General features: G+C 46.2%; 1 protein-coding gene across 2 annotated transcripts; it reads right to left on the reverse strand.

Moving 5' to 3' along the window:
• Positions 1–217: 217 nt before the first annotated feature.
• LOC147990835 (uncharacterized) lies at positions 218–3,677 on the reverse strand. Of its 2 annotated transcripts, XM_087518527.1 has the most exons (5): positions 3,487–3,677; positions 2,982–3,409; positions 2,737–2,870; positions 1,859–1,946; positions 218–620 (listed from the first exon to the last, which is right to left on the reverse strand). In XM_087518527.1, the coding sequence occupies exons 1-5, from the start codon at positions 3,540–3,542 to the stop codon at positions 523–525; spliced, it is 804 nt and encodes a 267-aa protein (XP_087374653.1). In that variant the 5' UTR covers positions 3,543–3,677; the 3' UTR covers positions 218–522. The 2 variants fall into 2 exon arrangements, with proteins under 2 accessions (XP_087374653.1, XP_087374652.1); XM_087518526.1 differs by having other exon boundaries at positions 224–620; positions 2,737–3,409.
• Positions 3,678–15,129: the final 11,452 nt, after the last annotated feature.

Below are 15,129 nucleotides of genomic sequence, written 5' to 3' on the forward strand. Positions count from 1 at the left end.
ATCAGAACGATCCCAACATACCCACGTGATCCTAAATTTTTTTGTGAAATTTGAGGAGAGGGAAGTCAAAACTTCTACGTCAGGAGGCCTCATCAGAGCAACAAAGGGACTGAGGAGTAAAAAGAATCGTACTCTCCGATATATATAATCCTAAGACTCAAAACATTTTTGTTCTAGACTCAACAACATCAGCGATTCGATCAAGCAGGGGGCTCCTAAATCGGGGATGGCTCTGATTTCCAACTTATAACACCCACAATGCGGCTATATCTCCCACGTATCGAGGCACGACTTAGAGGCATAGCCGCATGGTAGTTTTGTTGCAAGAGGAGTAATCTTCACACAATCCCATGTACTGAATAAGAAAGGGATAAAGAGTTGGCTTACAATGGTCACTTCATACAATACATAAATAATTCATACATCATCCAAATACACTCAAAGACCGACTACGGCCAAATCGGAATAAAAAGGAAGATACACCCCAAATGCTAGATCACCGATCGTCCCAACTGGGCTCCACTACTGATCATCAGGAAACGAAACGTAGTAACGACCTAGATCCTCGTCGAACTCCAACTTGAGTTTGGTAGCATCACCTGCACTGGTATCCTCGGCACCTGCAATTGTTTGGAAGTATCCATCAGTCACGAGGACTCAGCAATCTCACACCCGCGAGATTAAGACTATTTAAGCTTATGGGCAGGAGAAGGTAGTGAGGTGGAGCTGCAGCAAGCACTAAGCATATATGGTGACTAACATACGCAAATAAGAGCGAGAAGAGAAGCAACGCAACAGTCGAGAAGCTAGAAGTGATCAAGAAGTGATCCTGAAGCTACTTACGTTCAAGCATAACACAAGACCGTGTTCACTTCCCGGACTCCGCCGAAAAGATACCATCACGGCTACACATGCGGTTGATGCATTTTAATTAAGTCAAGTGTCAAGTTCGCTACAACCGGATATTAACAAATTCCCATCTTCCACATAACCACGGGCACGGCTCTCGAAAGTTTATACCCTGCAGGGGTGTCCCAACTTAGCCCATCACAAGCTCTCACGATCAACGAAGGATATTCCTTCTCCCGGAAAGACCCGATCAGTCTCGGAATCCCGGTTACAAGACATTTCGACAATGGTAAAACACAACCAGCAAAGCCAGCCGACTGTGCCGACAAATCCCGATAGGAGCTGCACATATCTCGTTCTCAGGGCACACCGGATGAGACAAGCTAGGAGTAAAACTACCCCTTGAGTTTCCTCAAGGTGGCCCCGCAGGCGGCTCGGTTCGAACCAATACTCAGAGGAGCACTGGCCCGGGGGGGTTAAAATAAAGATGACCCTCGGGCTCGTGAAAACCCAAGGCAAAAGGCTTAGGTGGCAAATGTTAAAACCAAGGTTGGGCCTTGCTGGAGGAGTTTTATTCAAAGCGAACTGTCAAAGAGTTCCCATAACACCCAACCACGTAAGGAATGCAAAATCAAGGAACATACACACAGGTATGACGGAAAACTAGGGCGGCACAAGTGGAACAAAACACCAGGCAAAGGGCCGAGCCTTGCACCCTTTACCAAGTATATAGATGCATTAATTAAATAAGAGATATTGTGATATCCCAACATATCCATTTTCCAACATGGAACAAACTTCAGCTTCACCTGCAACTAACAACGCTATAAGAGGGGCTGAGCAAAGCGATAACTTAGCCAAACAATGGTTTGCTTAGAAAGGTGGGTTAGAGGCTTGACATGGCAATATGGGAGGCATGATAAACAAGTGGTAGGTAGCGCGACATAGCGATATAGCGAAGAACTAGCAAGCAAAGATAGAAGTGATTTTGAGGGTATGGTCATCTTGCCTGAGATCCCACAAGGAAGAACGAGTCCATGAAGAAGACAAGCGGACGTAGTCGAACGAATCCTCACAACTCCAGAATGAAACCGAAGCTAACAAGAGAAGCAACCCGGAAAGAAGCAAGCAACATAGTAAACAACCATCGCATAAACATGGCATGATGCGCAACCAAAGTATGATGCATGTCCGGTTTAATGAGGCATGGCATGGCAAAGTGCACAAACAATACTACAAATTAAGTGGAGCTCAATATGCAACGAGTTGCATATTGACGAAACACCACATCAATTATTTAGTTCTCTCTCGTTTATGTACCCGACAATATTAAATGTTGTTAAACATGGCAAGAGGTGAAGCATAAGTAAACTACACATTTTAGGCAATTTAAATGAGGCCGGAAACATCAAACAACGATTCCGGTAAATCCTCATATGCAATTTATGGATTTGGTACTGTTCTGACCTAAACCATATTTTAGAGTTGTTAAACATGCAAGATGAGTGCACCATGTTAAACTAGGCATTTTTCTACCCCATTTACATATAAAATTTACTAAATTCGGAGCTACGATTATTTAGTTATGAAATAAAACATTTTAGCATGGCATTTAAGCAGATTAATGCAAACAACAATTTTAAACATTTTCAATGTGCATGAAAGTTGGATATTATGAAACTAGATGAAATTCTAGTCATTTTTCATATATAAAGCATTTTAATCTGATGCATGGTTTATTAGTTATTATATGCATGAAGTAGACGGACTAAACTGTAAAACAGGTTTTCTCCGGATAATAGGAAAATCATTCTGTGGAAAAAACATGAAACGGGCCAAATCTTCTGGCCCGATAGAGCACAAGGGGCTGAAGGGGCATCTGCTCACCCATGGGCCATGGCCCAGGTCGGTGGAGCAGTGGCCGGCTAGAGCGCTGGGCCTCGCGCAGGTCGCGGCTGGGCTGGATTTGATGAAGGGAGGGCGCTGGTCAACGCGGGCGCTGGAAGCAAATGCTCGGGGACCTGGACGAGGCAGAGGAACGCAACAGCGGGGCGAACCCCGGCGGTCAAGGAGAAGGTGACCAGCAGCGCTCGGGACCAGCGGGAGACGGCGGAGGCAAGGGGGAATCCGACCTGATCCAAGGAAGAGCGACCGGATCAGTGCAACGGTGGACTTGGAGCTCCAGGCGTCGGTGTCCATGGCGGCTTGCTCGTTTGATCTGGAGCATGGAAGCAGAGGCGGGGCGAGGGACTTGGCAGCGGCAGCCTGCTCGGGTGATGACGACGGCAGGGGAAGGAGGAAGCTCCGCGCGGCGGCACGGTTCACATGAGGCAGGGGTGTCTCGACCTCCCGGTTCGAACGAAGCAGAGGCGGGACTGGGAACCTCATGCAGGGAACGAGCAGGCGCCTTGGCGGGGCAACAGGTTTTTTGCTGGCACTCCAGGAGTTAGCAGGGCGCAGGGGAGGTCCAAGATGCCGGATCCGGCAGCTGGGGAGCTCGCCGGTGGGTGCGCCCATCCATGGCATCGGGGAAGTGCTTGGGGCGGTGCCATGCCTCGAACTGTTGCAAGCAAAGAGAAGGGAGGTGAGGAACTAGGGAAGAAGAGGAAGGGACGAGGGAGATGGCAGGGGCAGAACGGCCTGGTGATGACTTCGGTCACCGGAGGGAGGCTGGCGCCTTGCGGGCTCGCCATGGCTCGGGTGCTTGGACCGAAATGGGGGGCTGCAGGATTGGCCCGATGGGGAATTTCGGGGAGAGGAGGTGGGTGGATCGGGAGGCATCCCGAGGACGATTTGGAAGGTGGCAGTGGGGGAATGGGACAAGCCTCTAGAAGTTAGGGTTTTGTCCAGATTTATACTAGGGAGTGTTTATATAGAAAAAGTGAAAAATTTGGGGTAGATTTGGACTCTCCGATCTTAATCAGGTGGTCGAGAAAAAATAGGTTAGGGAGTCCAATAAAGTAAATGAAGATGTTTTATAGATGTTTGGGGATGATCCGGACCCAACGGTAACGCTAGTCCGGTTCAGGTTCGGGGGAGTTTCGAACACGAGTGAGGGGTCGATGCACTGTGCAAAAGGGGATTAGGTGGTTTGACAAGGGGGAATCGAAAACCCAGTTGGTCTCGGAACGGTCAACGAAGGTGAGGGATTTGATGGGATCGGAAAATAGAGAGAAGAGAGCGGTCCAAGAGAAGGTGTTGAAGGCAAAGTGAGAAACGACAACGACGACGAATGCAGGTTTTGTAAAATGTCGGCAACGAAGTGCCGATGCAATGCGAATGATGCGATGGTGAATGCAACAAACAAATAAAACACATGGCGGCAACGAAATACATGGAAGGCGTCTGGAGCATCATTCTCGGGGCATTACAGGGTGGCACTAGATGCACTTATAGAGCCGCCGCTTGTGAAGCCACTATCAGTTGCCTTTCCTGCCCCCACCAACCAAGAGCGAAGACTTGTCGTGCATGAACCTGCTATCACAGAGGATCATGTCACTGTTGAGATTTGAGTTGCTGACACCACCGCAGCTGAAGACATTGGTCATGAAGACAATGTTGAAAGAAATGATGATGAAGTCCTTCCTCAGCTATCTCAGAGCCCAGTATCATCGCCTGCTCCCACGAGCAGTGAGAAAATAAGCATTGGTGGTCCCACAATGCCAATTGCACAAGATGAGTTCTGGGAAGAGAAACACCCCAACTCCGCGCTCCATGAAGTCATTCTGCGCACTCCACCAGCTCATGTCACTACTCCAGTGCTTGAGACCCCCCAAGCTACACCAGAAGATATGGAGAAGACTACTCCATCACCGCATGCGTCGCCCTCATTTTCTACCATGTATAATATGGTGCCAGCCATGTCGCGCAAGCGTGTGGGTGACAAAGGCTACCCTTGAAGTAAGGAGGTGGGAGGGTAGAATATGTAATTTCCACACACTATGGCGAGGTCATACAATCGTGAAGGAGAGCTGATCAGCATCAGGTGGCCTGCCCTCACACCTCCTGAAGCTCATGAGCCTCAATATGACTATTATATTGAACAAAGGCCTTAGATGCAGAAGCACATGCCAAGAATACCCAGGCTTCCCAGTGCTATCACAACTACAAGTTCCTTTAGTGTGTTGAACTTCCGTGAGCAGAGCACCTTCTTTGAAAAGGCCAAGAACCCCTTCAAGAAGCCAAAGATTTCTTTGGACAAATTTTGGAGTCATTTGCAATGAAGCTACTACTCATGCATCTTGTATAATCAGGACAAAATCTTTCCCCACAAGCACCTCTGCTGTGATGCCATTGCTGGATTGCCATGTTTAGAAGAAGCCCTTGACTGCTTCCGTGATGTCGGCTTACTCCCGTTTGTTGTTGACAAGGTGCACTGGAATGAAGAACTTATGCTCCAATTCTATGCAACTCTGCACATATCTGGGTACAACAGGGATCCGAAGACATGGATCCTTGAGTGGATGATAGGTGACGTGAATCCTAAAGCCAAAGCTCAGGATATCCTCGATCTCACACCCCTACCCACTCCTAGATTTATATGAGCCAGGTTGTGAAGCCCATCGCAAGGAGTTAGAGAGCATCTTCCAGAAGCCGGAGCCCAAGATGAGCCAAATGCTATCTATGATGAAGCCATTGCCTACAGATGCTGAGTACCCCACACATTTCTTCGTCAATGACCTCGAGTACTTGCCCCGCATCATCTACCACATTGTGAGGCATACTCTGTGGCCAATCAAAGGGCACTCCTCCTCTGCGAATCTTGAAGGAACCATGAAGACATAGGTCTTCTACATCCTCAATGGCATCCGCTTCAATACACATGATTTCTTCATCGGGCAGCTGGCAGCCTCATGCATTGATATTTTTGGCCAGAAATTCTATGCTCCATGGATTATTCGGCTCATTAAGCTTTGCTCCACTATTAACTATCAAGCTCCAACACGCAATCATGTTGTCTTCTTGCTTGACGTGGATATGTCCCATGAAGCTATCTATCCACACCCTGCCAAGGAACCCATCCGTGAAGACCATACTGCCTTTCAAAGCTTCTCTGCACCTCTTGAAGCCACCCATGTGCCAAATCCTATTGCCGCCGATCCTCTTGTCGATCAGCTTCGCCTCCCACATAGTGCTAACACTAATGCGACTGCCAGCATAGTTCCTCAAAGGCCTCAGAAGCATGCTCGTGTGTTGAACGACAGGGAACTTCTAGTTTCACTAAATCAGAAGCATGATAGGAAACATGATTTTATGAAGCGTTAAATTCAAAGTCTTCTTGTGGATGTCAATCGGATTCGCGACCTCTCCACCAAGAACTCTTTTGTTGCTCATGAAGCCTGCAGCCGTGCTTGGAGAGCCTCACAATGCTCTATTCTGAAGACGATCTCATTGCAGATGGCTTCATAGAGAGATTCAAATTTGACTCCAAGCCCCTTGAATCAGCTAAGTGGCGTCTTGCACATTCCATTGAAGATTCTGATTACCCATCATCCACTCCAACTATTGTTGCGTGCGTCATTGATGAGGAGGATGATGCCACTTCACCCACTATGGCTTCACTACACCAAGACGCTGCATCAGGCCCCTCTACGCCGCCCAACTCCAACATCGACCCGGCTACCCCAAAATCTTCACCAACACCTCCGCGGAATGCTTAGACACTCTATGTCTTCATTCCTTTTTGGTCATTCGATGACAAAAGGGGGAGAAGCATATGGGTTCATAGTCTTCAAGTGGGTATATATGGGTCGTGTGCCTTATTTTGTTAAATCTCGCAACTCTCGTTCGTGAATGATGTCTATTACACAACCTTCTTCTTGGAAGACGTTGTTGGGCCTCCAAGTGCAGAGGTTTGTAGGACAGTAGCAAATTTCCTTCAAGTGGATGACCTAAGGTTTATCAATCTATGGGAGACTTAGGATGAAGATGGTCTCTCTCAAACAACCCTGCAACCAAATATCAAAGAGTCTCTTCTGTCCCCAACAGACCCAATACAATGGTAAATTGTATAGGTGCACTAGTTCGGCGAAGAGATGGTGATACAAGTGCAATATGGATGGTAGATATAGGTTTTTGTAATCTGAAAATATAAAAACAGCAAGGTATCAAGTGGTAAAAGTGAGCACAAACGGTATTGCAATTCTTTGAAACAAGGCCTAGGGTTCATACTTTCACTAGTGCAAGTTCTCTCAACAATAATAACATAACTGGATCATATAACTATCCCTCAACATGCAACAAAGAGTCACTCCAAAGTCACTAATAGCGGAGAACGAACGAAGAGATTATGGTAGGGTACGAAACCACCTCAAAGTTATCCTTTCTGATTGATCTATTCAAGGGTCTGTAGTAAAATAACACGAAGCTATTCTTTTCGTTCTATCTATCCTATAGTTCGTACTAGAATAACACCTTAAGACACAAATCAACCAAAACCCTAATGTCACCTAGATACTCCAATGTCACCTTGCATCACACAATCTCAGATTCATCTATTCAACAAACACAAAGAACTTCAAAGAGTGCCCCAAAGTTTCTACCGGGGAGTCAAGACAAATGTGCCAACCCCTATGCATAAGTTCACGAGGTCACGGAAATCGCAAGTTGATCACCAAAACATACATCAAGTGGATCACGTGATATCCCATTGTCACCACAGATAAGCACATGCAAGACATACATCAAGTGTTCTCAAATACTTAAAGACTCAATCCGTTAAGATAACTTAAAAGGGAAAACTCAATTCATCACAAGAGAGTAGAGGGGAGAAACATCATAAGATCCAACTATGATAGCAAAGCTCACGATACATCAAGATCGTGCCGAGTCAAGAAAACGAGAGACAGAGAGAGAGAGAGAGAGAGAGATCAAACACATAGCTACTGGTACATACCCTCAGCCCCGAGGGAGAACTACTCCCTCCTCGTCATGGAGAGCGCCGAGATGATGAAGATAGCCACCGGAGAGGGATTCCCCCCTCCGGTAGGGTGACGGAACGGGTCTAGATTGGTTTCACTGGCTACGGAGGCTTCTGGCGGCAGAAATCCTGATCTAGGTTTCTTTCTAGAAGTTTTGGGTTATATAAGAGGTGTTGGAGTTGGGAACAAGGTAGGGGGGTCTCCAGGCTGTCCACGAGGCAGGGGGTGCGCCCCCACCCTCGTGGGCAGCCCGAGACTCTTCTGGCTCAATTCTTTTACTTCCTGGCCTTCTTCTGGTCCAAAAATAAGTTCCGTGAAGTTTCAGGTCAATTGGACTCCGTTTGGTTTTCCTTTTCCGCGATACTCAAAACAACGAAAAAACAGAAACTGGCACTGGGCTCTAGGTTAATAGGTTAGTCCCAAAAATCATATAAAATAGCATATAAATGCATATAAAACATCCAAGGTTGTTAATATAATAGCATGGAACAATAAAAAATTATAGATACTTTGGAGATGTATCAAGCATCCCCAAGCTTAATTCGTGCTCGTCCTCGAGTAGGTAAATGATAAAAACAGAATTTTTGATGTGGAACGCTTTCTAGCATGTTCTTCAATGTATTTTTCTCTATTGTGGCATGAATGTTCAGATCCGAAAGATTAAAGATAAAAGTTTATTGTTGACATAAAAATAGTAATACTCCTAGTATGCTAATCAAGCAATTATGTCTTATCAAAATAACATAGCCAAAGAAAACTTATCCCTACAAAATCATATTGTTTAGCCATGCTTCATTTTTGTCACACAAAATGCTCTCATCATGCACAACCCCGATGACAAGCCAAGCAATTGTTTCATACTTAGCCTTTTCAAACTCTTTCAAATTTTACGCAATATATGAGCGCGAGCCATGGACATAGCACTATGGGTGGAATAGAATATGATGATTGAGGTTGTTTGGGAAAACAAAAAGGGAGAAAGTCTCACATTGACACGGCTAATCAATGGGCTATGGAGATGCCCACCGATTGATGTCAGTGCATGGAGTAGGGATTGCCATGCAACGGATGCACTAGAGCTATAAATATATGAAAGCTCATCAAAGAAACTAAGTGGGTGTGCATCCAACTTGCTTGCTCACGAAGACCTGGGGCATTTGAGGAAGCCCATCATTGGAATATACAAGCCAAGTTCTATAATGAAAAATTCCCACTAGTATATGAAAGTGATCAAATAAGAGACTCTCTATCATGAAGATCATGGTGCTACTTTGAAGCACAAGTGTGGAAAATGGATAGTAACATTGTCCCTTCTCTCTTTTTCTCTCTCTTTTTTGGGCCTTTTTTTATGGCCTCCTTTTTTTCGTTCGGAGTCTCATCCCGACTTGTGGGGGAACCATAGTTTCCATCATCCTTTCCTCACATGGGACAATACTCTAATGATGATCATCACACTTTTATTTACTTAAAACTCAAGAATTACAACTCGATACTTAGAACAAAATATGACTCTATGTGAATGCCTCCGGAGGTGTACCGGGATTGCGATGAATTGTCAGGACCCCGATTCCAAGTCACATCGATCTAGCCGGTACCACCTCATATCAGTTTGCGGCCTCACGCACGGTATTCCCACGGTGTCGCCTTACCATGGCCCGGGACCGTTTGCGCCTTTTGGCTCACGTATATGATAGTGTCACTAGCATCCATATGACAGAGAACCCGGGCCGACATGGCTAGTCACGAACCCAAAGCAGCACTAACCTATGGGGACAGGCATACATGAATCACATCGAGCATGTCGGTCAGCAACGTGTGAATCCGAGCTGTAGCACTGGGCTAACAGGACTCCGGGAACCCGAGCTGTAGCAGGCTAGGCAGGACTCCGGATGTCACCGCATGACATTTCCCCGAAGGGACAGACACAGGAACGAAGTGAAGCACATGCCGGCCAGTCAAGTGTCCTGAGCAGTAGTGCTGGACTAGCAGGACTCCGGTGAACCGGGCTGTAGCGGACTACTATGGCTCATGGAAGCACTAGACTACATTTCCCTATAAGAGAGGCTGCCAAGGGTAAACAACTAGATTGTCGGATCCCACACATACCAAGCATTTCAATCATACACACAATATGCTCAATATGTGCAATACAACATGGCATCACAACAAGACTCTACGACTCAGAGTATTTATTCATTAGGCTCCAAGGAGCGAGATAATACAAACATGGGTCTCATGACCCAACATTCAGAGCATACAATTCAAACACATGCGGAAGCTTAACATGTCTGAGTACAGACATCTACAAATGGAAAAGGCTAAGAAGCCTGACTATCTACCAGATCCTGCCGAGGGCACAAGATCGTAGCTGAGGTATCAAGATAACGTCGAAGTCCACGCGAAACTACTAGCGAGACTGGAGTCTCTCTGCAAAACATAAATTAAGCAAACGTGAGTACAAAAGTACTCAGCAAGACTTACATCAGAACTAGCTACATATGCATCGGTATCAACAAAGGGGGGTGGTGGAGTTTAACTGCAGCAAGCCAGCTTTGACTCAGTGGCTATCTTAAACTACGACTGCAAGTAACTCTTTTGAGGTGGCGCACACGAGTCCACATATTCACCATATCAATACACCACTATGGATCCGCTCCCGTCTCCCTACGAGAACGCCATCCATAGCACTCATGCTTATCTTGCGCATTTTAGAGTATCCACTTTCACTTGTCTATGAACTGTTATAGGTAACCCAGAAGTCCTTTACCGCGGACACGGCTATTCGAATAGATCATTTATAACCCTACAGGGGTGTACTTCGTCACACATGTTTCCACCACTTAGCGTCTGCACACGACATGTGCTCGGCAGACTTCAAGCGAAAGCCGACGTGGGTGTAGACCACGACCTGACTAACCACACAAGTCTCTAGTCCAGGTTTATCGCCTATTCGGGTTCCATCCGCAAGGAAATCTGGCCGGGGAGTCCTCAACAGCCCCAAACGATGTGTACAGGGTCCCGAGACGCCAAACGGGCGCCCGGCATACCCGGCCACAGTGTATCTACCGCATCATAGCCCACCCCTAGGGTCAGCGCTACGCACGGCCGCCAACACATAACCTACAAACACCAGAAACTAGTTGCAACTCCTGGACAGAGGACAAGAGGGGTCAATAAGTCGAGCGGGGTCATATTTCAGGGCCCAATGTGTGGTAGTAGCTGTTTCATGGATCACAAACACAGAACTCAGTTCCTGAGGACGGTTTCAGTGAGACAACCCACCATGTACTCCTACATGGCCTCTCACTGCTACCTTTACCAAATCGTGTTCACACACTTAGCTCACACACCGTAGGACATGTTTACACACCTCCGATTCATCCCCGATGAACCAGACCTGACACAACTCTATGCAAAAGCAGGCATGACAAACAAGCATGAATGAGGAGGCACATCAGGGCTCAAACAACTCATACTCATGCTAGTGGGTTTCATCTATTTACTGTGGCAATGACAGGTCATGCAGAGGAAAGGGGTTCAACTACCACAACATGTAACAGTTGAATTGTTGTTGTCCTAATGCAGTAAAAGAGAGAAGGAGTGAGAGAGTGGGATTGTATCAGAATGAACAAGGGGGTTTTGCTTGCCTGGCACTTCTGAAGATAGAATAGCTCTTCATCGGTGTCATCGATCACGTCGTCGGAAACAACGTCTACTGAGAGGGGGCAATTACCGGCAAACAAGGAAGAATACAATCAATGCAATGCAACAATATGATGCATGATCATGACATGGCAATATGTTGTGATTTGGGCTAATGCAACAGAAATTCATTTAAATTTAAGTGGAATTCAAAACTATATCAAATTCCAACTCCAAACCTATTATGAAATTTGCCCTAATCATGTTTCATCCTAAACAGTGAAGTTAACTTTCTCAAACATGCATGAAAATGGTGCAGATGGATTCCTTGAATTTTTCTGATAATTTTTCATATATAACTTATTTCATTCTGAGTTATAGATTATTTTCTATGATTTTTAGAAGTTTTAGGTATTTTCTGAAATAAATAAATCATTTAGATTTATTTAAAATCCAGAAAAGGTTTTACTGCGTCAGCATGACGTAAGGGTGACGTCATCAGATCAACTATGGCTGGCCAGGTCAGTGACTAACTAAACTAACTTAATTAAGTTTAGCTCTAACTAACTGGTTAGCCGGGCGAGGCCCGCATGTCAGTGACTCAAGGGTCAAACAGAGGTCAACCCCGGGTCAAACCCGGCGCTAACTGGGCTTTAACCCATTGCGGGGCCCGCTGTCAGTGACTAGGTGCGGTCCAGCTGGCGGGCATTAGCACTAATGACCCCGCCACGTCGGCTGTCGCCGGAGTTGGCCGGCGGCGACCAAACCCGCGGCGGCAACGCACCGGACTTGCGCTAAAGGCGACGGGGGCGGTGGCTAAGGGCATCGGGGCGTAGCCCGGGCTCGCCCGCATCCAGGGAGGTAGGTGGGTGGCCGTGGGGGCGCCGGAGCTCGCCGGAACGGAGCTCGCGGCGGCGGCCGGAGCTCGGGTGATGATGGATTCATCGCTACGGTGCACTAGAGGGGAAACCGAAGGGTGCTGCGGGCTCCTGGGGGTGCAGCGAACACGGTGACGCGCTCGGGCGCAAGCTGGGGTGGCCCTGGCCACGGCAGTGACGAACTACGGCGGCGATGAGCTCTCGGGTCCGGCGGGGCAGCTAGCTAGGGGACGAAATCGAGTGCACGGAGTGAGGGGAGAGGAAGAGGAGCTCACGAGGAGTCGGATGAGACGCTAAGTGGGCTCGGGGACGGCTTGGTGACGACAGAACGGCGGCGGCGATCTCTGGGCAGAGGCGGCGGGGACGAGCTTGATGGCGACGCTTCCGGGCATCCGGGCTTGCTTCCGTTGTCGAGGAGATGTAGTAGATGATGGCGGAGCTCCCGGAGACGGAGAGGGGTCGAGGGGTGGCCGGTGGACGCCGTGGCAGCAAGCGGCGGCGACGGGCACGCTCCGTGGTGGGGAAGAGAGCAAGACAGGGGAGGGGAGAGAGAGCAGCGAGTGAGGGGGAGGAGAGAGGAGTCTCGGGGGGTGCGTGGCAACGCCAGGGCGATGGGGAGACGGCAGGGAGGCAGCAGGAGGTGGAAGCAGGAGGTGGCCGCGGGTGCGCGCGCCGGCGACACGCCTCTGCCTACTGGCAGAGGTGGGTGATGACTGGCACAAGCCAGGTGGGCTGGGCCAGCACAGGTGAGGCCCAGGTGGGTTTCTCTCTCTCTATTTTTCTTTTCTATTTTTCTGTAATCTTTGTGGCTTTTCTAAAAATACCTAGACCCTTTCAAAAATCACCAAACTGAACATGCCCACTGTATAGAATATACCCAACATGGAACATTTCAATTTAGGATTACTTGGGCATTTAAAATATTTACTAGCATTTAAATGCCCAAATTCAAATAACATATGATTTAATCCAGAGCCCAAATATGTCATGCAAAAATGTGCATCACCTCTGGTTACTGTTTCCAGTTCTTTCCAAGAATGATGAACATTTTTTAAAGCCATTTGGATTTACTGGAAATATTTTGGTTGAACCTAGTGAATTCCTTTAATGCTAGGGTTTAGGCAATCCCCATTTCAAGTTTCTTTCAAAGTTTAAACATGATGCACACATGAGTGACATGTATGAAAAATTAAGCATGGTGGCTTTGCCACAAATACGATGTCAACTACATGATCATGCAAAACAATATGACAATGATGATGTGTGTCATAATAAATGGAACGGTGGAAAGTTGCATGGAAATATATCTTGGAATGGCTATGGAAATGCCAGAATAGGCAGGTATGGTGGCTTATGTGTGATAGAGCGTATCATATCACGAGGTTTGGATGCACCGGCGAAGTTTGCACCAACTCTCAAGGTGAGAAAGGGCAATGCACGGTACTAAAGAGGCTAGCAATGATGGAAGGGTGAGAGTGCTTATAATCCATGGACTCAACATTAGTCATAAAGAACTCACATACTTATTGCAAAAATCTACATGTCATCAAAACCAAGCACTACGCGCATGCTCCTAGGGGGATAGATTGGTAGGAAAAGACCATCGCTCGTCCCCGACCGCCACTCATAAGTAAAGCACTCAAAGAACATTGTCACACAACATTTACCATACATGCATGCTACGGGACTTGCCAACTTCAACACAAGTATTCATCAATTTCACAATTACTCAACTAGGACACCTCTAATATTACCACATTTATATCTCAAAACAACTATCAAGCATCCAACTTCTCTTAGCATTTAAAATTTATAACCAAAGTAAATTACCATGCTGTTCTAAAGGACTCTCAAAATGATATAAGTGAAGCATGATAGATCAATTATTTCTATAAAAGAGAACCACCACCGTGCTCTAAAAGATATAAGCGAAGCACTAGAGCAAAACTCCGAAAGATATAAGCGAAGATCAATGAGTAGTCGAATAATTATGCAACTATGTTAAGACTCTCTAACATTTAATAATTTCATATCTTGGTATTTTATTCAAACAGCAAGCAAAACAAAAGAAAATAAAATGACACTCCAAGCAAAACACATATCATGTGGTGAATAAAAATATAGCTCAAAGTAAAGTTACCGATGAACGAAGACGAAAGAGGGGATGCCTTCCGGGGCATCCCCAAGCTTAGGCTCTTGGTTGTCCTTGAGTATTACCTTGGGGAGCCTTGGGAATCCCCAATCTTAGGCTCTTTCCACTCCTTATTCCATAGTCCATCGAGTCTTTACCCAAAACTTGAAAACTTCACAACACAAAACTTAACAGAAAACTCGTAAGCTCCGTTAGTATAAGAAAATAAATCACCACTTAGGTACTGTTGTGAACTCATTCTAAATTCATATTGGTGTAATATCTACTGTATTACAACTCATCTATGGTTCATACCCTCCGATACTACTCCTAGATTCATCAAAATAAGCAAACAACACATAGAAAACAGAATCTGTAAAAAACAGAACAGTCTGTAGTAATCTGGATCAAACATATACTTCTGGAACCCCAAAAATTCTAAAAGAAATTTCTGGACGTGAGGAATTTATCTATTAATCATCTTCAAAAAGAATCAACTAAGTAGCACTCTCCAGTAAAACATAGCAGCAAATCTCATGAGCGCTAAAGTTTCTGTTTTTTACAGCAAGATCGCAAAGACTTTCCCCAAGTCTTCCCAAAGGTTCTACTTGGCACAAACACTAATTAAAACATAAAAAATCAATCATAATAGAGGCTAGATAAATTATTTATTACTAAACGGGAACAAAAAGCAAGGAACAAAAAAAAT

The sequence above is a fragment of the Triticum urartu genome, chromosome 1A, assembly GCF_056163025.1.
Source record: "Triticum urartu cultivar PI428250 chromosome 1A, HENAU_Tu73, whole genome shotgun sequence".
NCBI lineage: Eukaryota > Viridiplantae > Streptophyta > Magnoliopsida > Poales > Poaceae > Triticum > Triticum urartu.

Coding starts and splice junctions, on each gene's coding strand:
- LOC147990835 (XM_087518526.1), bottom strand. CDS start 3,542: ATGGCGAGCCCGCAAGGCGCCAGCCTCCCTCCGGTGACCGAAGTCATC. Junction 3,410..3,486: donor ACCGAAGTCATCACCAGGCC/GTTCTGCCCCTG, acceptor TGCTTGCAACAG/TTCGAGGCATGGCACCGCCC. Junction 1,947..2,736: donor ACCTGGGCCATGGCCCATGG/GTGAGCAGATGC, acceptor TTCTCTTGTTAG/CTTCGGTTTCATTCTGGAGT.